The sequence below is a fragment of the Lissotriton vulgaris genome, chromosome 8, assembly GCF_964263255.1.
Source record: "Lissotriton vulgaris chromosome 8, aLisVul1.2, whole genome shotgun sequence".
In the NCBI taxonomy this organism is placed as follows: domain Eukaryota; kingdom Metazoa; phylum Chordata; class Amphibia; order Caudata; family Salamandridae; genus Lissotriton; species Lissotriton vulgaris.
In genome coordinates this window covers 716,416,766-716,443,200 of record NC_141696.1, presented here as the reverse complement: position 1 = coordinate 716,443,200, position 26,435 = coordinate 716,416,766, and the positions used below count along the sequence as shown (strand labels likewise).

General features: G+C 51.0%; 1 protein-coding gene across 6 annotated transcripts in view; it reads left to right on the top strand.

The window, feature by feature from the left end:
• BCLAF3 (BCLAF1 and THRAP3 family member 3) overlaps window positions 1-26,435 on the top strand; it is a 703,357-nt gene that overhangs the window by 320,289 nt on the left and 356,633 nt on the right. For all 6 annotated transcript variants that reach the window (XM_086934591.1, XM_086934592.1, XM_086934594.1 and 3 more), the window contains exon 8: window positions 4,418-4,453. In XM_086934591.1, the coding sequence (XP_086790717.1) occupies window positions 4,418-4,453 (36 nt within the window). The remainder of the gene's footprint in view (window positions 1-4,417; window positions 4,454-26,435) is intronic.

Genomic DNA, 26,435 nt, shown 5'->3' with positions numbered 1-26,435 from the left:
GCGAGCCCCCTCCAGTTCCAGGGGTAACACTGCGATTTTCAAGCCCCTCGGGGCAGCACAGTCCGAGTTCCGCTGCCACACAGGGGGGGGGGCGTTCCGGCAGACGGGGAAAATAGCACGCGTCCCCCAGGAGTCGACACTGCAGGACGCCACTAGTCACAGCGCCAGTTCCACGTGGGATGGTCTCCGCAGCACCCCGCAGCAGGGACGGAGGCCGCAATCCCCACAGCTACAGGGAAACCACAGGGGACAGGCCGCCCGGCTCCCAGTGCAGAGGCGGGCCGTGGCGTAAGCAGGTCCGGCGATTACACCGCCTCAGTCCCCGAGAGGTCGCGCAGAGCCCCAGGCACCAGCGGAAACACCCACCTCGAGCCGCACTCCGCAGCCGGGAGCTCCGGTGTAGGATCGGGTCGGTGGGGGGAGGGGCCAGCACCTCAACCCCCTGCACAGGTCAGCGGGAGTCACCGGACCCCAGCTCAGCCCTCCACTGGCCTCTCAGGACGTCCACCACAGGTCACCGACCATCAGGAGGTCCGCCGTGCACTCGAGCGCCTCCCCAGCCGGGAGACTTCCTCAGCAAGCGGGCCGCACGCACCGCTACTCCCTCGCGCAGGCCCAGTCCTCGGTCTCGCGTGCAGACAGGCGGAGCTCACCGAGCGCCGCGGTGTTCTCCGGCGGCTTCAACGGGGCATCAGAGGCTCTCCTGGCGACGTGGTGGTCCCAGACGGGACGAGAAAGGATCCGGACCGTCAGCACCCCTATGGGGGGTCCAGCAAGGATCTATTTAGCAGGATATAAAGGGTCCTCGGACGGAGCTGGTGAAGCTCACGTCCTGACGGCCATGCTGCTTGGCCACGCCCCTCCACCATAGAAATCTTGAACACCATCACCTACCTCTCCACAGATGTCCTTTATAAATTGGAACGTGGCTCAACCCCTCCTTTAACCCAAACATTGCTATCGCCACTCCCGAAGCTTAGAAGATGATGTGGTGAAACGGCACCAACCAACAAAGTGTAGACATTGCCATCTTCTATATGGAAACCATCAAATGCACCACCCCCAACGACGATCAGACGCCTCTTATGGAACACCTCACCTTCCTACAGCAAATTGACGTGAAGACCACAATAAGAGGCACAGTCGCCGACATGAATCCATACTTGGTCAATGCTCCATCAAAGAGGCAAACACAAAAAGAGAGGAAATGAAACCAGCACTCCACGACCAATGAGAAGCAGTGGAAATGAGTGACGATGAAGCCAACCAATGGTAAATAATGGGTAACCTCTAAAGCCCCTTTAAGTTAACAAAAGATCTCGCAAGCAACAGCTCATTCACAGTTTCATGGGAGACCTAAAAACGATCAGTCTGTTTTGGGCGAATGACATAGAATTGCGCCTCCATAGCTTGATTCCTTTATAATGAACTCTGACACCGAAATTATGGTTACAGTATGCGTCAAAAATAAATACAAAAATAATAAAAAGTGTTCAATATATCTACTTGTACACCCGACCACTCACCCTGACACTCGGTACTTGCAGGAGGTTTACCACACCCTGGATCTGGGGCCCCCAGCATCAGAGGGATGTTCTCAGTAATGGGTCTCTCACTTGCCCTGTCAAATCAGTCGATGCCTGGTGAGATATCATGTGCAATGCACAAGGACTGTGGTAGGCATGCCCAGGTTGTGGGTGACCAGAGACCTCATACGCAAACAGGAAGGTTTTCAGGAAGCGGACTTGCCTGCCAGATAGCAACGTGCACCATGTGGTACTCTCTCACGTCACGACGCGCTACACATTGCTAGAAGGTGACGCCTTTCTAAGACAATCGGTACAAAAGGTGTTGGTGATGGACGGAGCTTCTGAATCAATCAGACACTCACACCTAGTCAAGCGATCTGGGTTTAATCCATCACCGTTCTTTAGCCCACTCTGCCACCCCAGTTCAGACATGGCTATATGCAAATCAGTCTGACCCTGTGCCTCATGGGAACAGTGCAGCCCGAACTGCCAAGCCATGTCTTCCCTGGACCGGAAACAAGCTTCCGAGGACCGGTTTCTGGCATTCCAGCCTTCTTCAGCCCGGCTTGCTTGAATCCAGTGGCAAAGTGAGCAAGGGACTCACGTCTGAGTATACCCTGCCACACTTATGGCGGCCAAAAGCGGTACAAAAGGGGTTGGTGATGGACGGAGCTTCTGAATCAATCAGACACTCACACCCAGTCAAGAGATCTGGGTTTAATCCATCACCGTTCTTTAGCCCACTCTGCCACCCCAGTTCAGACATGGCTATATGCAAATCAGTCTGACCCTGTGCCTCATGGGAACAGTGCAGCCCGAACTGCCAAGCCATGTCTTCCCTGGACCGTAAACAAGCTTCCAAGGACCTGTTTCTGGCATTCCAGCCTTCTTCAGCCCGGCTTGACCTCATACGCAAACAGGAAGGTTTTCAGGAAGCGGACTTGCCTGCCAGATAGCAAAGTGCACCATGTGGTACTCTCTCACGTCACGAGGCGCTACACATTGCTAGAAGGTGACGCCTTTCTAAGACAATCCAGCGCACAATTCTTAATCACACCATGCTGCAATGAACATGTTAAAATAAAGCAAACCGATTTTTTTTATATATATATATATATATATATATATATATATATATATATATATATATATATATATATATATATACACACACACACGGTTGTAGCATTTCCCAAAGAAAATTAATTGATTTGTGATTAAATAAACAAAATGGATCGTCCCCTATTGATTATATTTCAGGACACCAGATCTTGCCAGTAGGAGTACAAATAACTTTCTTGCACTAATGCAACAAAAATATAATTAGTTTTTTTTTGTACCGTCTAAGAAATTACGGTTTGGTTCTTTGTGGTATGAATCTTCTAATTCTGGCATGATGTTTTCCGATACCCTTACAAAATACATAGACCATCTGAGCAGAATGTACATTTTCCCCTTGCTCATCCTTACCAGTTGAAGCCCCTACGGTTGACAGTATACACAGACGTTGGTGTAGACAGGTTAGTATTTATTTATTAATTCTTAAAGCCCTAGGCATTACATAATCTTGAACTACTGAAGCGCATCGCTGGAGAATCTAAAGGTGTGTGGATACGGTGAGATGCGCTGTTTGAAAGTCTGTATTCATCCATTTGTGCTTACATTCATGGAAATTCATGGAAAGGACTGACTTACCTCTGCCGGCCAAAGTTCATTAATGGTAGCATCTAGAGACGGCAATGTGTTTTTCAATGCCTATACCTTAACTGACCGGAAGCAACTGAAACTCTGTTGTAATTTCTGTCAAATAGGTGGGACTCTGCCCTCACAACTCTGATGTTGGGGTGAACTCTAGCAGGGAGCTGGTGTCCCCTTCACTCCAGAGCTAACCACTTCTGCCCTTGCTTCTTATGATCAGTCTAGCTATTGGGCCAAGCCTCCTCTGCTGCCTTATTTGAACTGACAATGGCAGTAGTCATGGCCAGACTATAGTGCTGCAACATAGGTTATACAGAGCTATGTGGCTCGAAGGAGAACTCCATGCTAGAGGGTCCTATTCTGTCTACAACATTAATGAATGAGCTGGTCATTTACTTAGAAAGATGACTTGACTATTTTTTTAACCTATTTGTCCACCATCAGTGTGGAACAGTGGGTTCTGTGCATAATATTGCACAGTAAAGGTAGTAAATGTCTGCACTCTTTTGGGCTAGTTAGAACTCGAGATTCCTGTCCTGTTCTAATATCATTTTTATTACCATGGAACTGCTTTGGTGCCACTTGTTTCACTGGGTAGTACATTTTCCCTGTTTCACCAGACTATGGTGTTCAGGAAAAAAGTAAAAGGAGAAATATTTATTTTGTTTTTATTTAAACATTACTTGCAAAATTACTGAATGGTGAGACCCGGAAGCCAAATTCCAGAGTGGTGCTTCAGTCACTACAAGCAATAAGGTACTTAAAGGTAACTATCTATTATAAACTGTAGTGAGCACTCAGAAAATATCCACCATCATGTTGCTTACATCATGTTAAGTGCAATTAATTGTATCCTTTATATGCATATCGCTGATACATTCATTATCTATGATATTTGTCGGAGAGTCTTACAATTGTTATGGCTGTGCTATTTTGTCTCTATTATATTTAATTTTAACTTGTGTTCTTTTGGTACACTCCTGCATGGTCTGTTCTTGAATTGTAATATGCTGTTTGTGATTGGGTGTAGCCATGTATCCTTGTGGTTATTTAAATTGGGTCTGGTGCATTGGTGGCATACAGAACACCTCAAAGAATGTGCTTTTCCTTACACTGAGATAGTGTACCAATATTGCAAAATAAATTGTTATGCTGCAGTCTTAATTTAAACATGTTTCTTTTTCTTTCAGATAAGAATTTCAGGAGCGAGCCTCTTCAAGGGGAAGGTAGGAAGAATAGCCATGCTAATTTCAGGAGGAATTAAAAATTAAATGCATAGTCAAAAGTTTGGTCTTTATATCTGCTATGTACACCAAAGTTTGTTAATGAGTCTGCTGGTAATATCAGATGCATGCATAATGTCATAAGTACAGACAGACACTAGATAAAGGGTTGGTAGCCATGGCTTCCCTGCTGCACATCCAAAGATTGTGGTTGTAGTGTGTGTAACTGGGAGGTATGTGTGGGTGCTAGTCCTGTGTTTAAACACAGACCTGCCTGCTATCTTGGGGAATGACTAAAGCATATAAACACCGAATTTAGAGGTTGCCAGAGCACTCCGATAACAAATGTTGTGAAAAAGGTATTACATAAATGTATACCTTGTATAAGTATATATTTGATATGCAGCCAAAACTTGTTTCTGGGGGACTTTGTCAAGGCGTGATTGAACACATACTCAAATGAGCATGATCCCAAAGCAATAGTAGATAGGGGAGTATAATTGAAGAAAAGCATGAGGAACAAATATTTCAACCCAATATTCAAAATTATGGATAATATGTAGTTCCTCAATTAAAGTAGGGGAGTCACTTCTGTAGCTAGTAGAGATATGGTTGAATATATATCCGTCACCTGCTGTCAAGGCACGAATCGGTAGAGTTTTTTCATGTCCTAACCGGTGCAGATAAGTCGAACATAGCCCTTGTGTTTAATAGCGGATGATGAAAATATATCCAACTTTATCTACTAGGTACAGAATTGGCTTCCCTACCTTGATTTGGAACTTGTATATTGTCCATAATTTTTAATGTTGGATTGACATATTTGCCCCACATATACTTTACTTCGATTATACTTGCCTATCGACTAATGCTTTGGGACAATGCACATTTGAGTACAGCTTGAAAAAGTCCCTCGGGACGAAACGTGTTGGCTTGTTGGACATTATTATATCATATATACACCTATCCAATTTATAAACCTGTGTACCTTTTTCTTACATTTGTTCTCGGAGTGCTCCAGTGTTCTGCGTTTATTCTGTGTTTATCAGATGCACAAATACACACTCTTTCTCGCACACAAGTCTCCTTTCTTAACATTACTCTTTGAAGTCCTTCGTATTCAGTTGTGAAGATGTAAAGTTAGTGTGGATTCACAAATTATCAGTTGTTACAAATCAACATTATTGAAGGTATTTGTCTTGTGATTTTTGTGGTTTTTAATGAAAGTGTACCTGTCCACTGTTTCTCCCACCGCCCAAAAGTAAATTTTTCTCAGTAAATTGACCTTTTTCAAAAGACAGACAAAGGAAAGGATAGACAAGAATACCCCTTCCCATTACTCTCCTATTTTGGAAAATATGTCTAAAGTATTCTCCTGGCTGTGCAATCAAAAACTGAAATGTATTTTTCCACAATGTAGTAAGGAATCTGTTATTTTTTCAATTGTGATTTCCTTTATCTTTCCCGTCCTCTTGTTCTCGGGCTAGGGCCCAATTGATGTTTTGGTGGGACTTCACGAAGAAGTAAAATATATCATTGTTTGCCATCAAACGTATAGAAATCGGGGAGTAATATTAGAAGAATGTAATAAAAGTAGAAACGGCTCCTATTCTAGAAACGATAAGTAGACAGCATTTATTAGGTCCTTCTTTGGGCTTTACACAACTTTATGTAAGAAATGGGTACACCATGTTGATAAGCAAGCAACGGAGCCCAAATTAGAAAAGAAATATTGTGAATCTGAAAGAGACACGTTAGTGATAGATTCCTTACCTTAGAATATCCCCAGGCGTCAGACTGGATCCGGAAATTTTTGCGTAGCAATACCCCTGCGCGCTGGTAGGCGTCGTCTGCGGCTCCGCGTCCGTCGTCGGCGTCGTGAGCGCCGGGATGACGTCATCGGAGTATATAGACGGCGCCCATGCGCGCTGACGTCAGTTCTTCTTTTTTCCGCGCCAGCTAGCGCAGATCCGGAAGAAGCTCTACCCCCAGTCACTTTTTGACTGAAAACTTTTTTGATCTTTTTGATCCTCTAGTTAGTCGATTCTCGACTATCGGTGCCAGGGATGCCCGGGTTCAAGCCTTGCTCGAAGTGCGGCCGACTCATGTCGGTCACGGACCCCCATCGCCGGTGCCTGAAGTGCTTAGGCCTCGACCACGACGATCGAACCTGCTCCGACTGCCGGGCCCTGACGTCGAAGGCTAGGCGGGAGCGGTCCCGCAAGCGTCTCGAGCTGAGGCAGTCGGCCCGCGCCGCTCCAGGTCCCGGTCCCACGGGAGGTCGAGGGACAGGTCGCGAGGTCGGAGTCATCGACGTTCCGGGAGTGGACACCGATCGTCTGGTTCCAAGTCCTCAGGTAAGAGGCATGAGAGGTCGGAGCGACACCATCGGTCCTCCGACCCGCCCCGTCGCTCGCTCGATGCGACCGGGGATTCGGGCGACACCGCCCACGCGGCTCCGCGGGAGTCGCAAGCGTCGCCGCCTGCCCCACACCTTCGGGTCCCTGGGCACGGCGCGTCGCAGGAGGAGGTCGAGAGGTACCTCATGGCCATGAGGGCCCTCCCTCCTCAGTCGGTTCCCGTGGCGCCTTCGGGCCGATCGGCTCCGTCTGGAGGTCCTTCCGGGTCGGGCGCTTCGGCCCCGACGACGTCGGGTGCTTCGGCCCCGGCGCCGCTGGCGACTTCGGTCCCGGCGCCGCACGACCTCGCTGGATCCGGCTCCGGATCCGGGACCCCGCCGGTCGACCCTACGACCTCGCCGGCGCCGTCCCTTCAGGTGTCGTCCCCGGCAGCCGATGTGGTTGCCGCCCCCAATGCTTCCTACGGTCCTGCTCAGGTGTCGGAGGGGCGCCGCTGGGCGCCGATTCCGTCGGCCTTCGGAGAGTTCTATCTCCACGAGGAGGCCCTGGCTGTTAATCCTGGTCTCCAGGAGCCGGGTGACGAGGAGCAATGGGAGGGGTCCGAGGACCCTCTGGCACGTGATTGCCAGTCTCATCAGGACTGGACATATGAGCTTGGGGAGGCCAGTGGTATTGACACCTCGCCAGACACTGGATTTAAGTCGCCCCCGACTGTGGCTTCGGAGGCGGGTTCTGCTTACAGTGTAGTGTTGACGAAGGCAGCTAAGGCCCTAAACCTTGAGCTACCCGTCGCGGCCGTGAGGACTAATCTCCTCACTGAGGTACTCAAACAGCAGTCCGGCTCCGCGGAGCCCCTTCTGCCGTTTAATGAGGCCTTGTGTGACGTTCTGCTGGGCACTTGGTCCAAGCCCGCCACAGGTCCCCCTGTGGATAGGAACGTGGCCAGACGCTACCGCCCGGCACCGGGCGACCCTTGCTTTTTGTCCACCCACCCCACCCCCGAGAGCCTGGTCATCCAGGCCTCCAACTCCCAGACCGCATTCCCGTCGGCCCCGCCCGACAGGGAATCCAAGAGATATGAGCAGTTCGGGAAGAAGGTCTTCTCGTCTGTGAGCCTAGGGCTCCGGTCAGTGAACACCAACTGTCTCTTGGGCCGCTACACCCACACTCTGTGGGACACGGTTGCGGAGGTGCTGCCACAATGCCCTGAGGAGGTCAGGGCTAAACTCAGCCAAACCCTTGCGGACGGCCGAGATGCGGCACGCTTTTCCATCCGGTGTGGGCTGGATACCACGGACTCACTGGGCAGGGCGATGGCAACGACGGTGGCGGTTCGACGCCACGCCTGGTTGAGGTCCGCCAATTTCTCGGCCGATGTCCAGGCCACTCTCCTGGACATGCCGTTTGATGGCCGTCGCCTCTTCGGCGACAAGGCAGACCATGCGCTGGAACGTTTTAAGGACTCCAGGGCCACGGCCAAGTCCTTGGGCCTTGCGGCCCCACGCCAGCAATCGGGTGCCTTTCGCTCCTTTCGTGGCCACGGAAGGGGCGCCCCACCACGGACCGTCAGCCACGCGCCGCAGAATGTTCAGCAACGCGGTGGCGGCCGTGGGAACCGCCGTGGCGGTGGTCGGGGCCAGCGGCGAGGCCAGTCCACACCTCCCTCAGCAGCCCCCGCCTCAAAACCTTCCTAGTCCGAGCTTTCAGGCCCATGTGACGCCTGTGGGAGGCAGGGTTCGCCATCACCTCTCCCACTGGCATACAGTCACTTCGGACAGGTGGGTGCTGCAAATTGTCCGAAGGGGTTTCTCCCTCCCCTTCGAGTCTTCCCCTCCATCCATGCCACCTCTATACCACCGTGTGTCGGGGGATCACTTGCAACTTCTGCAAGAGGAGGTTTCGGCCCTCTTGGCCAAGAGGGCCATCGAGCGCGTTCCTGGGCCAGAAGTAGGACGTGGCTGTTATTCCCACTACTTTCTGGTACCCAAGAAGGGCAAAGGGGGCCTACGCCCTATCTTGGATCTACGGAACGTCAACGGCTTCCTCCGGACGGAGAAGTTCAAGATGCTCACTTTGGCTCAGGTCCTGGCTGCCCTGGACCCAGGAGACTGGATGGTAGCGTTGGACTTGCAGAACGCCTATTTCCACATCCCCGTCCTGCCGGCCCACCGGCGTTACCTGCGGTTCACGGTAGGCCAAGAGCACTTTCAGTTTACCGTGCTCCCCTTCGGCCTTACCAGCGCCCCACGGGTGTTCACGAAGGTGATGGCGGTGGTCGCAGCCCATCTGCGCAGGCAAGGGGTATCAGTCTTCCCCTACCTCGACGACTGGTTGTTGAAGGCGGGCTCGCCCCAGACAGTCGTCAGCCACCTCCAGACTACGGCCGACCTCCTGCACTTGCTGGGGTTCTCCATCAATGTGCCGAAGTCACACCTGTGTCCCTCTCAGAAGCTCCTCTTCATCGGAGCGGTTCTCGACTCGGCGCAGTTTCGGGTTTACCCACCCGAGCAGCGGGTTCGGGATATTCAGGCTCTGATTCCTATCTTCGGGCCGTTATCCCGGGTCTCGGTCAGGTTGACGCTGCGGCTTCTGGGACTGATGGCCTCCTGCATCCTTCTGGTGCGTCACGCCAGGTGGCGGATGCGGGCTCTGCAGTGGGACCTGAAGTTTCAGTGGGCCCAGCATCAGGGCAACCTGTCCGATCATGTCCTGATCTCGGAGGGCACTGCAAAGCAACTGCAGTGGTGGCTCACGGACCGCGACTGGGTCAGTGGCAGACCCCTCTCTCTACCCCAGCCGGAGCACGTAGTTGTGACGGACGCGTCCCTCCAGGGCTGGGGAGGCCACATGGGAGAGGCGGAGATCAGAGGCCTCTGGTCTCCGGCGGAGTCCCGGCTCCACATCAACCTTCTGGAGCTGCGGGCGATTCGTCTTGCACTGAAGGCATTCCTCCCCTCTGTCAGGGGGAGCGTGGTGCAAGTGTTCACCGACAACACCACCGCCATGTGGTACTGCAACAAACAGGGCGGTGTGGGGTCGTGGACCCTTTGCCAGGAGGCTCTGCGCCTCTGGCAGTGGCTGGAACATCAGGGCGTGACTCTGGTGGTTCAACACCTGGCAGGTTCTCTGAATGCCAGGGCGGACGAACTCAGCCGCCGGTGCATGATGGATCACGAATGGCGTCTGAACTCGGACGTGGCGCAAGGTCTCTTTCGACAGTGGGGAGAGCCTTGGTTAGATCTATTCGCCACAGAAGAGAACGCGCAATGTCAGCAGTTCTGCGCGTTGGAGTTTCCAAGGCGGCACTCGCTCGGAGACGCTTTTCGTCGCGAGTGGAGCTGCGGCCTGTTGTACGCCTTTCCGCCTATACCACTTCTGCCCAGAGTGCTGAAGAAGATCAGGCGCGACCGGGCCCAGGTTATCCTTGTGGCTCCGGACTGGGCTCGAAGATACTGGTATCCCGAGCTACTCAGCATGTCAGTCGATCCCCCGATTCGTCTGCCTCTTCGGGAGGACCTTCTGTCGCAGCAGCAGGGGACGGTCCTGCACCCGAACCTGTCCAGTCTCCACCTACAAGCTTGGAGATTGAGCGGCGGCAGTTGAGGCCATTTGACTTGCCTCCCGAAGTCTGTGACATCATTCTGGCAGCCAGGCGTCCCTCCACAAAGTCGGTATACGCCTGCCGGTGGAATAGATTTGTGGCATGGTGCACAGCAAAGGCTGTGGATCCCCTCTCTGCACCCCTTTCGGAAGTGCTGCTCTTTCTTCTTTCCCTTGCCCAGCAGGGCTCTGCTCTGGGCACTCTTAAAGGGTACCTTTCTGCTCTTTCAGCCTTCTTGAGGCTACCAGATCAGCCTTCTTTGTTCAAGTCCCCTATAGTGAGTAGATTTCTGAAGGGCATCACGCACATGTTCCCTCCTGTTCCCTTCGTGATGCCCCAGTGGGACTTGAATCTTGTTCTCACCTATCTGATGTGTGCTCCCTTTGAGCCACTTCATAACTGTCCTCTTCGTCTCCTTACGCTGAAGACGGCCTTCCTGGTTGCCATCACCTCTGCCAGGAGGGTGAGTGAGCTCCAGGCTCTTTCTTCTTCTCCGCCTTTCCTGTCTGTTCATCCTGATAAGGTGGTGTTGCGTACACGACCTTCCTTTCTGCCCAAGGTTGTCACGGCCTTCCACATCGGGCAGTCCATCACCTTGCCCACCTTCTTTCCGCCTCCGCATCCCTCGAAAGAGGAGGAGAGGCTCCACCGTCTGGATCCAAAACGTGCGCTCTCCTACTACCTGGACCGCACTCGCCAATTCCGGGTGGATGACCAACTCTTCGTTGGTTACGTGGGCGCGAAGAAGGGAAAGGCTGTACACAAAAGGACCATCTCCAGGTGGATCATCTTGTGCATCCAAGCATGCTACTCTATGGCGAGGAAGGAGCCCCCGGCTGGATTGCGGGCTCACTCCACTCGGGCCACGGCGACAACAACTGCCCTGGGCCGCGGTGTCCCCCTGCAGGACATCTGTCAGGCAGCCACGTGGGCCTCGCTGCACACGTTCGCAAGACACTACTGCCTGGACAGTCAAGTCCGGAGGGATGGCTTCTTTGGCCGTTCCGTCCTCCAGGACTTTCTGGTGTGATATTGGTTCGCAGACCCACCACCGGGGTTGGTATTGCTGGGGTATCTATTCTAAGGTAAGGAATCTATCACTAACGTGTCTCTTTCAGATGCACAAGTTACTACTTGTGTAACGATATATCTGTAAGAGACATTAGTTAGTGATAGATTCCTTACCGCCCTCCCATCCTCCCCGTTCTGCGAACCGATATTTAGGGTTAAGGTCATCCCCTTTCAGGGCCCTAGTTTCAATGGCACCAGTGTTAGTTCTATCATGGCTCTGCGTATCTGGCGCGGAAAAGCTGTGTTATCAGAACTGACGTCAGCGCGCATGGGCGCCGTCTATATACTCCGATGACGTCATCCCGGCGCTCACGACGCCGACGACGGACGCGGAGCCGCAGACGACGCCTACCAGCGCGCAGGGGTATTGCTACGCAAAAATTTCCGGATCCAGTCTGACGCCTGGGGATATTCTAAGGTAAGGAATCTATCACTAACTAATGTCTCTTACAGATATATCGTTACACAAGTAGTAACTTGTGCATCGCTTGCAGTGACAGCAGAATGGATAGAATTGAGACATTAAGTCGGTCTATAGAAGTTGAAGTTTAATGCTTTGAAAAGGAGTCGTAAAAGTGCCAACTTGGGGTCAAGAAGCTTAGGGGCAAATCAATCAAATGTAATGTTTACTTTTATGAACAAACAGAAAACTCTGAAACATCAGGCTAGCAATTTTCTGATCATGTGTTTCTTCTGATTGCTAAACTCCACATGTATACCTTGAAATAGTAAAGATAGTGGTTTTTTACTGGTAATGTTTAGCCCAAGCATGTTTTATAGGGGTTGTTTGTCTTTGAAGTCATTGCAATAGTTCATAAAAGGAGAAACTTTCATCTAACTTGTCACACAACTGTTTTCAAAGAAATGTTGCTTTTATGGCAAGACAAAGATTTCAGATTATTTCCTATTTGCAAACGAAATATAAAACAAAACAATCATGCAGCAGGTGCTCTCAACAAATCTGAGTGTAACACCTTATTGAAGTTCTGGCCAATGATATTCTTTCTTTTCTACTAGGAGCAAGTGAATTGTACATCTTGTTTCCTCATTTTATAGAATTTAATGTCCCATTCTGAGTAATTTGTGGACTTGTTCATGTTTCCTTTTATGTATTGTATGTTAACCTTCCTATTTGGTAAAGTAAAAGTCTGTTATAGTGTGGGTGAGGGGGAGCTTCACTCTGCAGTTTGCTAATTTCCTATTGATTTTTTCTACACACATTTTGGAAGATTTTTCTTCATTCTCTCAACTTCACATTTCCAAGTGTACAGGCATTCTTCTTGCTTGTCTCATATTTTTATTTTTGCTAGTATTGTCACTTGGAGTTGTGGTCATTGTCAGTCTCATCTACAACTGCTTAACTTTTGTAGTGTACTGTAATTGTATTTATGTAGCCCTTACTTCCACTGACGATGCATTGAAGTGCTTTACACTGTATAGCACGCTGCTCTGGAACCAAAGGTTAGTGGCTAGTCCAGTGTTATGGGGTACTGCTGGTTATTGATATTAGTCTAGTGCATGTAAGCAAACTAGTTCATGTATTTTATTGTGGTAGATTTAAGTAGTAGAAGTTAGGTCTGATCATTATTGGGGGTGGGGAGAAGGTGTTGGTGAATTCATGCAAATGTTGGTGAGATTAAAAGATAGAATTGAGGAGGTTCTTAAATGTTAGGTTGCATGGGTAGCACTCTCCCAAAAACAAAAAAGCTTGTGATCTCTGAAATGAATTCTGTGAAGGTTGCAGTTCTATATTAAAGGAGAATAAGGCAAGCATGTATGAGACTTAAAAGGTTGTACTCTGAGAGAAGCCAGGTCTTGAGATGTTTCCTGAAGGAGAGATGGGCCTGGGTGAGTCGTAGGTGGGTGGGGAGGGTGTTCCAGGTCTTGGGCGCCAGGTAGGGGAAGGATCTTCCTCCGGTGGTGGTTCTGCGGATCCGTGGGACGGTGGCGAGGGCGAGACTGGCGGAACGGAGCTGGCGGGTTGGCATGTAGAACGTGAGGCGGTTGTTGAGGTATTCGGGGCCCAAGTCGTGGAGAGCCTTGTGTGCGTGGGTGAGGAGTCTGAACGTGATCGTTTTCAGTAGTCCAGACGGCTGGTGATGAGGGCCTGGGTGACCGTTTTCCTGGTTCCAGTGGGGATCCAGCGGAAGATCTTACGGAGCATGCGGAGAGTGTTGAAGCAGGAGGAGGTAACGGTGTTAACTTGCTTGGCCATCGTGAGGGAGGAGTCAAGGATGAAGCCCAGGTTGCGTGCGGGTCCGTAGGCTTGAGTGGGGGGCTCAGAGCAGGGGGCCACCAGGAGTCGTCCCAGGCGGAGATGGATGGGCCGAGGATGAGGACTTCCGTCTTGTCTGAGTTCAGTTTCAGGCGGCTGAGCTTCATCCAGTCTGCGATGTCTTTCATTCCGTCCTGGAAGCTGGCTCTGGCGGAGGTGGGGTCGTTGGTGAGGGAGAGGATCAGTTGGGTATCGCCGGCGTAGGAGATGATGTTGAGGTTGTGCTTGCGTGCGAGGGGGCTCATGTAGACGTTGAAGAGGGTGGGGCTGAGCGAGGAGCCTTGAGGTATGCCGCAGTTGATCTTGGTGGCCTCTGCGAGGAAGGGCAGGAGACGGACTCTTTGAGTTCTGTTGGAGAGGAAGGAGGTGATCCTTTCCTTGGGAGGGATGCTGTATTCAGGTTAGGGACTTTGAGCTCTGCCCACTCTCAGCCCATATTTTTCATTGGCTTGTGTCATTGTCCACTGTAAGCTGTGACTGTTTATTGGTCAATGGAGTTAGTAATCCCTCCTTAGTACCGCCTTGTCTCATTTTGTAACGTCCTATGGTGACACCCCCTGTCATATGTGTTGTCACTCGGCAGGCTTTAATTACAGGCTACCCTAACCCTTTTATTTTTTGTCATACCAGGGACGTCGGGGGGGGGGGGTGGGGGGGGGAAGGGGTTGGCTTAGTCGTACATTACCAAACTCTTTTGTGGGACGAGTAGATTTGTCAGCTGTCTCGAGACATTCATGCTGCAGTGTGGCTGAGTAAGCACGAACTGTTATAGCATTCATTTGTCTTCATTTTGGGCACTGTGCATGTAGCCTTCTGCGCTCACACATGCCATAAATCACTCCAGAAGCGAGCCTCTCGCATCGCCTACTGACAACATGAAGAAGTCTCTTTAATTCAAAGGAGATTCCATGATATCGAAAAATGCTGCTCTGTGTAAGAGGCTGCCCTATAATTCTAAAAAGAACAATTGATGGACAGAATGGGTGCAAGGTCAAGACTGATTTGCATATGGCTGGGTCCAAACTGGAATTGCATGGTGAGCAAAAAAACGATGGATTTAGGCCCAGATCTTTGTACTGGTGTGAATGTATGACATTGTTCTGCATTCTGTCCATCAATTGTTCTTTTTGCCCTATAATTCTAGGCTCTGATCTAGAATTAGTATTCTATCCATCTCCCCATATATGCTTACGAAGACACTCTGATGCCGCAATTCATGAATCTGCTTCTTGACAGGCTGCTTCACTCGCCTCTTTAACGCAGCGCTCCGCAGCGGAGAGCAGTGCAATAGCACCCTCTGGTGTTTATGCTTCGACAATACTTGTAAATAAATATGGCCTAGGAGTGCAACTTTGTTTATTTGGGTCTTTTCCAATTTCCATCTATCTTCATTTGACTGCAGGGTTGAAGTGCTTAAAAGAAGGTAATGGAATTGAGGGAGTTGGGTCAGTGAATTCTGTGACGTATCAAAGACCTGGCTACAAAGAACAAAATATCGCTCATTTTTGTTAACACAAACACCTTAAATGAAAAATAAAGGCATGTTAGACTAATCCATTGTAACTGTATTCTTTATAGGCTGCTGGAAAGTGATTTCGTATTTAAGATAAAAACAAGTGGAGACTCTATATAGTGCAAACATTTTTGTGAGTGTCCATTAAAAGGATGCACTCAAGAACTCAGTTGGCAGGACACTTGCATTAGGACTGTCATACATTACAAAATGGGGGATAGGGCTCATTTTCCTTGCTAGCATAGGAGTCAAGGGAGCTCTTTCTGCAAAGAGGAGTGATATATTTTGCAGCTCTTTTTAGGTCTCGCGACCTATGAATGCGCGCAAGCGCATTTAGCGGAGCGAGAATTCAAGTGCTCGAAATCCTCGTCAAACCAAGGGCTTCTTGCGCTGCAGTTTTCATTAAGTTCACGTGAATCACGTGACCAAACAAGCACGGGCATTCACGGCCGCACAGCACATCAAAGGGCTTCGCCCAGCGTGCGCTCTGCGGCTTCTCCTCCCCTAATTAATCATGGCCGGCCGGCCGTTTTTTCAGTTTCCCGATCTGCATTATCAGGTACGTGTTGGTGACGCATTATTTTTTCACTTTGTCTCCGTGCGTGCATTTATTTACATTCGGTCCTATCTCTTGTCTGTATGGCTGGCGCCCTGCTCACAGGCACTGAGCTTCATGTTTCAGTATGGCAGCCACTCGCCTAACTTTAGCTACACGCGCACGCTTTTATTTAATTTATTTAATTAAACAATGCAAACGACCATTGCTTTTCAGAGCTAGATTCGAAGATGTGGACATGCTACTTCTCTCGTAATGATGCAAAAAAATTACATGAGAATTTCTCAACACTTCTCATTTTCATTTGCGATTTCAGGCCACGGGTTATTGTTTTTTTTCATGTTTTGGTCAGTGAGCAGACTTGCCGTTTTTTGTACAAAGAGGCTACCATGGGTCGACCACAGGTGATGCTGGGGTTTGGCAGTATGGCAGCCACTCGCCTAACTTTAGCTACACGGGCACCCTTTTATTTAATTTATTTAATTAAACAATGCAAACGACCATTGCTTTTCAGAGCTAGATTCGAAGATGTGGACATGCTACTTCTCTCGTAATGATGCAAAAAGATTACATGAGAATTTCTCTAAACACTTCTCATTTTCATTTGCGATTTCAGGCCACGGGTTATTGTTTTTTCTCATGTTTTGGTCAGTGAGCAGACTTGCCGTTTTTTGTACAAAGAGGCTACCATGGGTCGACCACAGGTGATGCTGGGGTTTGGTTATGAAGAATATTTTAAAGCTAACATCGATTATGGGAAACTGCAAAAAGCTGGAAAAGGAACAGTAAATTGAACAATTGCCCCGCCACCATCTAACCCAATAATGTCGGCAGGGAAAAAGAGACCCTTTTGACCAGTGAAATGTATTCAGGAGCGGGATCAAAATACTTCCAATTTAGCACACTTGTGCATCTCATGCTATCCATAGGTAATCATTGCTGGAGAGGCCAATCGGGTTTCATACGGCCCAGTAGTCCGCTGCACCAGACAATTCCCACATTCTGCCAGTCCTTTGTTTTTTTTTCAGCCTGACGTGCTAATGAAGGGCAGCCTGAATGATGCTTCCTCAGAGCAAGACGCAAGCAAAGTAAATAATGTCCCTTTCACACACAGAGCTCTCCGATGACTACACTTTCGGCAAAGCAATTAAAGTAAAATGTGTTGCGCGGGAAAAACAATAAAGGACTCCTATTGGTACTCCGTGTATAATTTCTTACGGGACACATATATCTAAGGGAAAATGTGTTCACTGTAAGGTGCAAAGTAAATGGTCTGTTTTTCTCATTAGTCTCTGTCTGTCCAGACCAGGGAGAAAAACAAAACACACTATGAAAGCTGTAACAACCAATGTGGGAAAACACTGTGGGAACACACTTGACAATTATATGGTCCTTTAGGGGAGACCCAATGAATATACAGAGCATCAGTTTATTGCAGCCTCTTTCAATGCTTCGGTAAAAGGAGAGTTTGCCTCTCTCAAAGCTCTATTACCAGATGTTTGTATTCTACGCTTAAATGCCCAGATGCTCTAGAAAACCCCGTGGCACAAAGTCATCTTAGCATGTTTCGCTGTCATGCCTATATCAGAAAATAGGCACCAAAATACAAAGAAAATACAAAGAAAATTAAAAGTAATTTTTTGTATTTAAATGGATAGTTTTAAAAGTTTACCAATGCATGGACTAATTACTTACCAGAAGTCTGCATTAGTCTGAGTCCAGGCCTTCATCATCCCGGACCCTATGTTCTGAGACACACCGCCTAGAGACCGGCACTTGTTAACTGAAAAACGACTCACAGCCCATAGAACGGGAAACAGTCTTTTTTCTCTTTTAAACTTTCTGTTCCAATAATCTACTCTTCTACACTCAGGCGACTTCTTGTAGTACTTAAGTATTTCACAATAGAAGGAGAAAGGAAGGAAGGACGAGGGAGTCATGTACTGATAGTAATGAAGATGTTTGATACGTGATTGGAACTTTGCATTTTGTTTCAACTTCCTCATCATGTTTTGAGGACATAGCAAGAATATCTGACCTTTTCATGCAATCCACACGAAAGCGTAATAAGACACAGACCCTAAATTACTGAAAAACATGTATATATTTTACACCACAGAAACAAGTCAAGGGCAAACAGTAGCTAAAACAACATTTGCAAAGGAACCTTGTGGAAAAAGAGGCCATACACCTTGCCTCTTGGCCCGGGAGGAAGCCATTCCCTTGTATAAAGTCACTGTATTCCCATAGTAGTGGGACTCCTTACACTTCATTAGCCTGGACTGTGGTAGACCTAAACAGGCGGTTTATAGAAGAAGTTGTAATACATCAACAAGCACTGGCGTTGCCAATAGGTCTCACAGTAGGAAAGTTGGAGCTATTACAATTGCAAATAACAATGCCTTTTATTTTTATTTTCATTTTAAAAACATAAAGGGCTTTGTCATTTACAAAACCAATAGCTCCAACTTTCCTACTGCGAGACCTATTGGCAACGCCAGTGCTAGTTTCTTTTAAGAGACGGAAGGCATGATTCAAGATTAAAATGCTGACCAGGCAAGGTGTGCAAAAGATAAGAGGCGGAGGAGGCAGCCTGATTCTCGGACCAAGGCTCATAATTAATGAAGAAGGTGCATTTACGTTGCCGTAGTAATTTTACTGTCTTAACTTTCCATCAGAGATGTTGAGGTGTACCCACTTGAAGAAATCCCATTTGGTGTGATCAATCAGTGAAAAAAGGTTATCCTTCACCATGTGGCATCCAGATCATGTAATGCACACACTTGGAGTTTCTGATAATCTGCAGTGCTTCGCTCTTCAACTAATTAACTCTTTAACCCGATAGGCTGGAAATATTGTCTATAATAGACAGCACAGCCGCAATTTTACAAGTCGGGTTTGTGAGGAGGAGAAAAATATCCACATAGAGCCCAAGTCGGGTTTGTGAGGAGGAGAAAAATATCCACATAGAGCATAATCTTAATCTCCCCAGTTGCCGTGGGGATTCCTATGACCTCCCAGGGCATACGAATTGCTGCTGACAGGGGGTTCAATCGCGAGGAGAAAGAGCAGCGGGGATGGGGACATACCTTGCAAGTGCTTTAGCCAGCCGGGTGGTGGTCCAATATGACCCTCTGCAAGACAACTCAGTCGTTCAGGTATCATGCAGTAGTCCATCATCACTTGTATGGGTGTTGTTAAATACGTGATGAGTTGCATAAGCTTTCTCGGATGCTCACGGTCTGTAGATAACGTCACTAGAGATAAACACATTTCTCAGCAGATTTCTTCACTTGCAGCACAAACCTCCATGATACAAAATATTTGTATCCTATATTTTGAGCAGAACTAGTAGACCTCAGAGTTGCTATAGTTGTCTATCTCCTTAAGGCTTTCATCTGTTTGGTCCCCATGGCAGAGGTACATTCTCCCAGACCAATATTTTCTTTACCCCCTCTCATTCATCAGCATTTGCGCGTTGCCAGCAGCTGTTTAATTTTTCTTCCTTTTGGGATCCCTCTATTTCAGGTGGACTCGTTAAAGATCAAATCCATTTAGTAATTACTTCTGACTTCATATTTTCTAGTCCATCCCTTCCCAAAATTTAGCATCCCCTTTGTCTGAAAGCCACACAACTCTGCTCATTGTCCATCTGCAAACGTGGAAATGGTTTGGGGGCTTTTATTTGCTCTTTCCTTCAGTTAGTGTTTTTACAGCCTCTGAAACTCCTATTTGGGCTTCTACAGCCATGGATATACTTATGAACAGTTAACTAGACAACTTGCTTTTTATGCCACTAAATTAGATTGTCTTACAGACAAACTTCACTCATTAGCAATGCTGTTGAATAGGGCTTCAAGCTCTTAATAAATTGAGAGAAATTTGTAATAATACCTTTTCTGCTGGTGAAATAATGCCCTCACAAGTAGGGATGTGTCCATTTCTCTTAGGAGGAAGTTCAGGCAGGATACACAGTCCTACTAGGTCCTCTCTGTCACGTGAAGCAGAAACAGAAATCAAAAGCAACAAATTCAAGTTTGTGAGTTGATTGCGAGTTTCGATGGGTGGGAATTTTTCTCTGTAGGATTTGTCTGTTCAGATCAGTTTTCTAGACCTTGTAGCAGAGCAATATAGTCATGCTTTTTCCAGGATCCATGATCCAGGCTTTATGCAGAACTGGCAATAGCCATGGCATTCTGGGCTTTTTCATTGTACCTCAATTCGGATGGAAACTCCTGGATCCCATTAGTTTTTATAGTGGATTGGAACTAGAGGTACAGCACAGATAACATTATAAGCTTGATGACAGATGTGTCAGTGCCTGCAAAACAGATAGCCTTGCTACTTGCATGTTTTTTGCATCTTACCCAAATGCATAGTCTCCTCAATTAAACATTTGTAGATCCGATTGGTTTTTAGATAAAGCTGTGTGTACTATGACACTACTGCTAGTTCCAAACTCCTCTGGCCAACACAAGCATGATAAGCAGATTTTCTGGAGCTTTCGGTTGATTGGGTTTTACCATCAACTTGCTAACTATTATTCAGTGATTTGCATAAAGTGCTTTATTTTCACCTTATACGTTAGTTTGATTCACTCAGTAGGTGTTATTTGACAGCCATCTTGACTTAGATTGTGATCAGTCTCCCTTTTTGATGGCATGGAAGGTTTCACGGTTTCATGTCCTACTGGCATATTAGGACTGAAGGCCAAATCCTTGGTATTACAGTATTTTTGGCTCAGTGTACAACTACAAAGTGTATATTTCCCCGGTTCTCTTGGCCAACTGGTGTCTGAAGTAACACATCTGAAAGAGACACGTTAGTGATAGATTCCTTACCTTAGAATATCCCCAGGCGTCAGACTGGATCCGGAAAATTTTGCGTAGCAGTACCCTTGCGCGTCGGTAGGCGTCGTCTGCGGCTCCGCGTCCGTCGTCGGCGTCGTGGGCGCCGTGATGACGTCGTCGGAGTATATAGACGCCGCCTCCGCGTGCTGACGTCAGTTCTTCTTTTTTCCGCGCCAGCCAGCGCAGATCTGGAAAAAGCAGTTCCCTGGTCATTTTTTGACTAACTTTTTGGATCTTTTTGATCTCTTTCGAAGTCTTCACGACTCCGACGGTGCCGTTAGGGATGCCCGGCTTCAAGCACTGCGGCGGTTGCGAGCGACTCATGTCGGTTACGGACCCGCACCGACTGTGCCTGACGTGTTTGGGCGTCGACCATGACGACGAGGCCTGCTCCGACTGTCGGGCCCTCTCGAGGAAGGCCAGGCGGGAGCGGTCCCGCAGGCGACTCGAGATCCGCCAGTCGGCCCCGCGCCGAGTGAGGTCCCGGTCCCGGTCCCACGGGAGGTCGAGGGACAGGTCACGGGGGCGGAGCCGTCACAGCTCCGGGAGTCGGCGCCACTCCTCCGGGTCCAAGTCGTCAGGTAAGAAGCATAAGAAGTCGAAGAGACGTCATCGCTCTTCCGACTCCCCCCGACGCTCGCGCGATGCGGCCGGGGGTTCGGGTGACACCGCCCACGCGGCTCCTCAGGAGTCGCGGGCGCCGCGTTCGGCTCCATACCCCCCGGTCCCTGGGCTGAACGCGACGCCGGGGGAGATAGAGCGTTTCCTCATGGCCATGAGGTCCCTTTCTTCCCCGACGGGTTCCACGGCGCCTTCGGGCCCAGTGAACCCGTCTGGGGGCCCTAGTGGGTCGGGTTCAACCCCGACGCCGTCGGGTGCTTCGGCCTCGACGCCGCCGACGTCTCCGACGCCGGCGCCACAGGGCTCTGCGATCCCGACGCCGCCGCTGCCCTCGGGCTCGGCGCCGCAGGGTTCGACGGTCCCGGCGTCGTCGGTGCCTTCGGGTCCGACGCCGCAGGGCGCCGTTCGGCCTTCGTCGGGCGATGGAGCGTCCCCGGTGGACCTTACGACCCCCCCGGGGTCGGTCCGTGTGGTGTCCCCGCCGGCGTCGGTCCCGGCCGACGCCGTCCCCAATTCCTCTTCTGTATGGGTTCCGGCGTCGGGACGGGGCCTGTCGGCGCCGATCTCGACGCCGGTCGGGGATTTCCATCCCTGTGACCCATCCTCATTCACTTACGACCCTGAGTCTCAGGAGATGGGGGAAGTGGAGGATTGGGAGGGGTCTGAGGACCCTCTGGCAAGGGAATGTCAGTCTAACATGGACTGGACAGGAGACCTTGGGGAGGCCAGTGGCCTGGACACCTCTCCAGACACTGGATTCGTCTCTCCTCCTTCCGTGGCTTCGGAGGAGGGCGCTACATATAGTGTGGTGTTGATGAGGGCTGCTCAGGCCTTGGACCTCGAGCTCCCCGTCGCGGCCGTGAGGACTAATCTCCTCACTGAGGTCCTTAAGCCGCAGTCAAGCTCCATGGAGCCAATGCTGCCGTTTAATGAGGCCTTGTCGGACGTTCTGTTGGGCACTTGGTCCAGGCCCGCTACAGGTTCGCCTGTAGATAGGAACGTGGCCAGACGCCACCGCCCGGCTCCGGGCGACCCATGTTTCCTGTCCACCCACCCCACCCCCGAGAGTCTGGTCATCCAGGCCTCTAACTCCCAGACCGCCTTCCCGTCAGCACCCCCTGATCGGGAATCCAAGAGGTACGAGGCCTTTGGCAAAAAAGTCTTCTCGTCCCTTAGTTGTGGACTGCGGTCTTCCAACACCGCATGCCTCTTGGGCCGTTACACCCATTCTATATGGGACACGGTGGCGGAAGTGCTGCCAGAGTGCCCGTTGGAGGTACGGGCCAAACTCGGCCGAGCCCTTGTGGAGGGTCGGGACGCAGCGAAGTATTCGATTAGGTGCGGACTGGACACCACTGACTCGCTGGGCAGAGCGATGGCTACGACGGTGGCGATTCGACGCCACGCCTGGCTTAGGTCCGCCAACTTCTCGGCTGATGTCCAGAATACTCTCATGGACATGCCGTTCGATGGCCGTCGCCTCTTTGGCGACAAGGCAGACCACGCGCTCGAGCGCTTTAAGGACTCCAGGGCTACGGCCAAGTCCTTGGGCCTCTCGGCCCCGCGCCAGCAAGTGGCTGCTTTTCGCTCCTTTCGTGGCCACGGAAGGGGCGTCCCCACACGTGCCGCCGGCCACTCGCCGCAAACTGTCGTCCAGCGCGGCGGCGGCCGTGGAAACCGCCGTGGAGGCGGTAGGGGAGGCAAGCGGAGCCAGTCCACACCTGCCCCCGCAGCATCCGCCTCTAAACCCTCCTAGTCCGTGCTTTCCGGCCCAGGTGACGCCAGTGGGAGGCAGGGTTCGCCATCACCACTCTCACTGGCGCACAGTCACTTCGGACAGGTGGGTGCTGCAGATCGTCCGAAGGGGCTACTCCCTCCCCTTCGAGTCGACCCCTCCAGCCATGCCACCGCAACACCACCGCGTGTCGGGGGATCACTTGCGGCTCCTGCGGGAGGAAGTTTCGGCCCTCTTGGCCAAGGGGGCCATCGAGCGCGTTCCTGGGCCAGAAGTAGGACGTGGTTGCTACTCCCACTACTTTCTGGTACCCAAGAAGGGCAAAGGGGGCCTACGCCCTATCTTGGACCTGAGGAACGTCAACGGCTTCCTCCGGAAGGAGCGGTTCAAAATGCTGACACTGGCTCAGGTCTTGGCTGCCCTAGACCCAGGAGACTGGATGGTAGCGTTGGACTTGCAGGATGCGTATTTCCACATCCCCGTCCTGCCGGCCCACCGGCGTTACCTGCGGTTCACGGTAGGCCTCGAGCACTTTCAGTTTACCGTGCTCCCCTTCGGCCTTACCAGCGCCCCACGGGTGTTCACGAAGGTGATGGCGGTGGTCGCAGCTCACCTGCGCAGGTTAGGGGTTTCAGTCTTCCCCTACCTAGACGACTGGTTGTTGAAGGCGGGCTCGCCCCAGGCAGTCGTCCACCACCTCCAGACTACGGCGGATCTCCTGCACAGGCTGGGATTTTCCATCAATGTGCCGAAGTCACACCTGTGCCCCTCTCAGAAGCTCCTTTTCATCGGAGCGGTTCTCGACTCGGCGCAGTTTCGGGTTTACCCGCCCGAACAGCGAGTCCGGGATATACAGGCCCTGATCCCGGTCTTCGGGCCGTTGTCCCGGGTTTCGGTCAGGTTGACGCTGAGGCTTCTGGGACTGATGGCCTCCTGCATCCTTCTGGTGCATCACGCACGGTGGCGGATGCGGGCTCTGCAGTGGGACCTGAAGTTTCAGTGGGCCCAGCACCGGGGCAACCTTTCCGACCACGTCCTGATCTCGGAGGGCACTGCGAGACAGCTGCAGTGGTGGCTCACGGACCGCGATTGGGTCAACGGCAGATCCCTCTCCCTTCCCCAACCGGAGCACGTAGTTGTGACGGACGCGTCCCTCCAGGGCTGGGGTGGCCACTTGGGAGAGGCGGAGATCAGAGGACTCTGGTCTCCGGCGGAGTCCCGGCTCCATATCAATCTGTTGGAGCTGCGGGCGATTCGTCTGGCACTGAAAGCATTCCTCCCGTCTGTCCGAGGGAGTGCAGTGCAGGTGTTCACGGACAACACCACCGCCATGTGGTACTGCAACAAACAGGGCGGTGTGGGGTCGTGGACCCTCTGCCAGGAGGCTCTGCGCCTCTGGCAATGGCTGGAACATCAGGGCGTGACTCTGGTGGTTCAACACCTGGCAGGTTCTCTGAACGCCAGGGCGGACGAACTCAGCCGTCGGTGCTCGATGGATCACGAATGGCGTCTGCACTCGGACGTGGCGCAAGGCCTCTTTCTGCGTTGGGGAGAGCCTTGGTTAGATCTATTCGCCACCGAAGAGAACGCGCAATGTCATCAGTTCTGCGCGTTGGAATTTCCAAGGCGGCACTCGCTCGGAGACGCTTTTCGTCGCGAGTGGAGCTGCGGTCTGTTGTACGCCTTTCCGCCTATACCTCTTCTGCCCAGAGTGCTGAAGAAGATCAAGCGCGACCGGGCACAAGTCATCCTTGTGGCTCCGGACTGGGCACGAAGGTACTGGTATCCCGAGCTACTCAGTATGTCAGTCGATCCCCCGGTTCGTCTGCCTCTTCAGGAGGACCTTCTGTCGCAGCAGCAGGGGACGGTCCTCCACCCGAACCTGTCCAGTCTCCACCTCCATGCATGGAGATTGAGCGGCGGCAGTTGAGGCCATTTGACTTGCCTCCTGAAGTTTGCAACATCATTCTGGCAGCCAGGCGTCCCTCCACAAAAACGGTATACGCCTGCAGGTGGAACAGATTTGTGGCATGGTGCACAGCAAAGGCTGTGGATCCTCTCAATGCCCCTCTCTCTGAGATTCTTCTCTTCCTTCTTTCTCTCGCCCAGCAGGGCTCTGCTCTGGGCACTGTCAAGGGCTATCTTTCGGCTCTTTCGGCCTTTCTGAGGCTGCCTGACCAACCCTCTTTGTTCAAGTCCCCTATCGTAAATCGATTCCTGAAGGGCATCACTCATACTTTTCCTCCTGTTCCCTTCGTGATGCCTCAGTGGGACTTGAACCTGGTTCTGACATTTCTGATGTGCGCTCCCTTTGAGCCACTTCACAACTGTCCACTTCGCCTTCTTTCTTTAAAGACTGCCTTCCTGGTAGCCATCACCTCTGCCAGGAGAGTGAGTGAGCTCCAGGCTCTCTCTTGTAAGCCTCCTTTCCTTTCAGTCCATCCGGACAAGGTTGTTTTGAGGACTAGGCCCTCCTTCTTGCCTAAGGTGGTCACGGCCTTCCACATGGGGCAGTCCATCACATTGCCCACCTTCTTTCCGCCTCCGCACCCCTCGAGAGAGGAGGAGAGGCTCCACCGTCTGGACCCAAAACGTGCGCTCTCATTCTATCTGGATCGCACACGCCAGTTCCGGGTGGATGATCAACTCTTTGTTGGGTACGCGGGCGCTAAGAAAGGGAAAGCGGTGCACAAGAGGACCATTTCTAGATGGATTATCATGTGCATCCAGGCGTGTTACTCCTTGGCAAAGAAGGAACCACCTGTTGGGCTGCGGGCTCATTCCACTCGAGCCACGGCCACTACAACTGCCTTGGGCCGAGGTGTGCCCCTGCAGGACATTTGCCAGGCTGCTACGTGGGCTTCGTTGCACACGTTTGCGAGGCACTACTGCCTGGACAGTCAAGTCCGGAGAGATGGCTACTTCGGCCGTTCCGTTCTCCAGGACTTTCTGGTGTGAATATTGGTTCGCAGACCCACCACCACGGGGATGGTATTGCTGGGGTATCTATTCTAAGGTAAGGAATCTATCACTAACGTGTCTCTTTCAGATGCACAAGTTACTACTTGTGTAACGATATATCTGTAAGAGACATTAGTTAGTGATAGATTCCTTACCGACCCACCCATCCTCCCCGTTCTGCGAACCGATATCTAGGGTTAAGGTCATCCCCTTTCAGGGCCCTAGTTTCTTGGCACCAGTGTCGGTTTTTGTCATGGCTCTGCGCTTCTGGCGCGGAAAAGCTGTGGCTAAGAACTGACGTCAGCACGCGGAGGCGGCGTCTATATACTCCGACGACGTCATCACGGCGCCCACGACGCCGACGACGGACGCGGAGCCGCAGACGACGCCTACCGACGCGCAAGGGTACTGCTACGCAAAATTTTCCGGATCCAGTCTGACG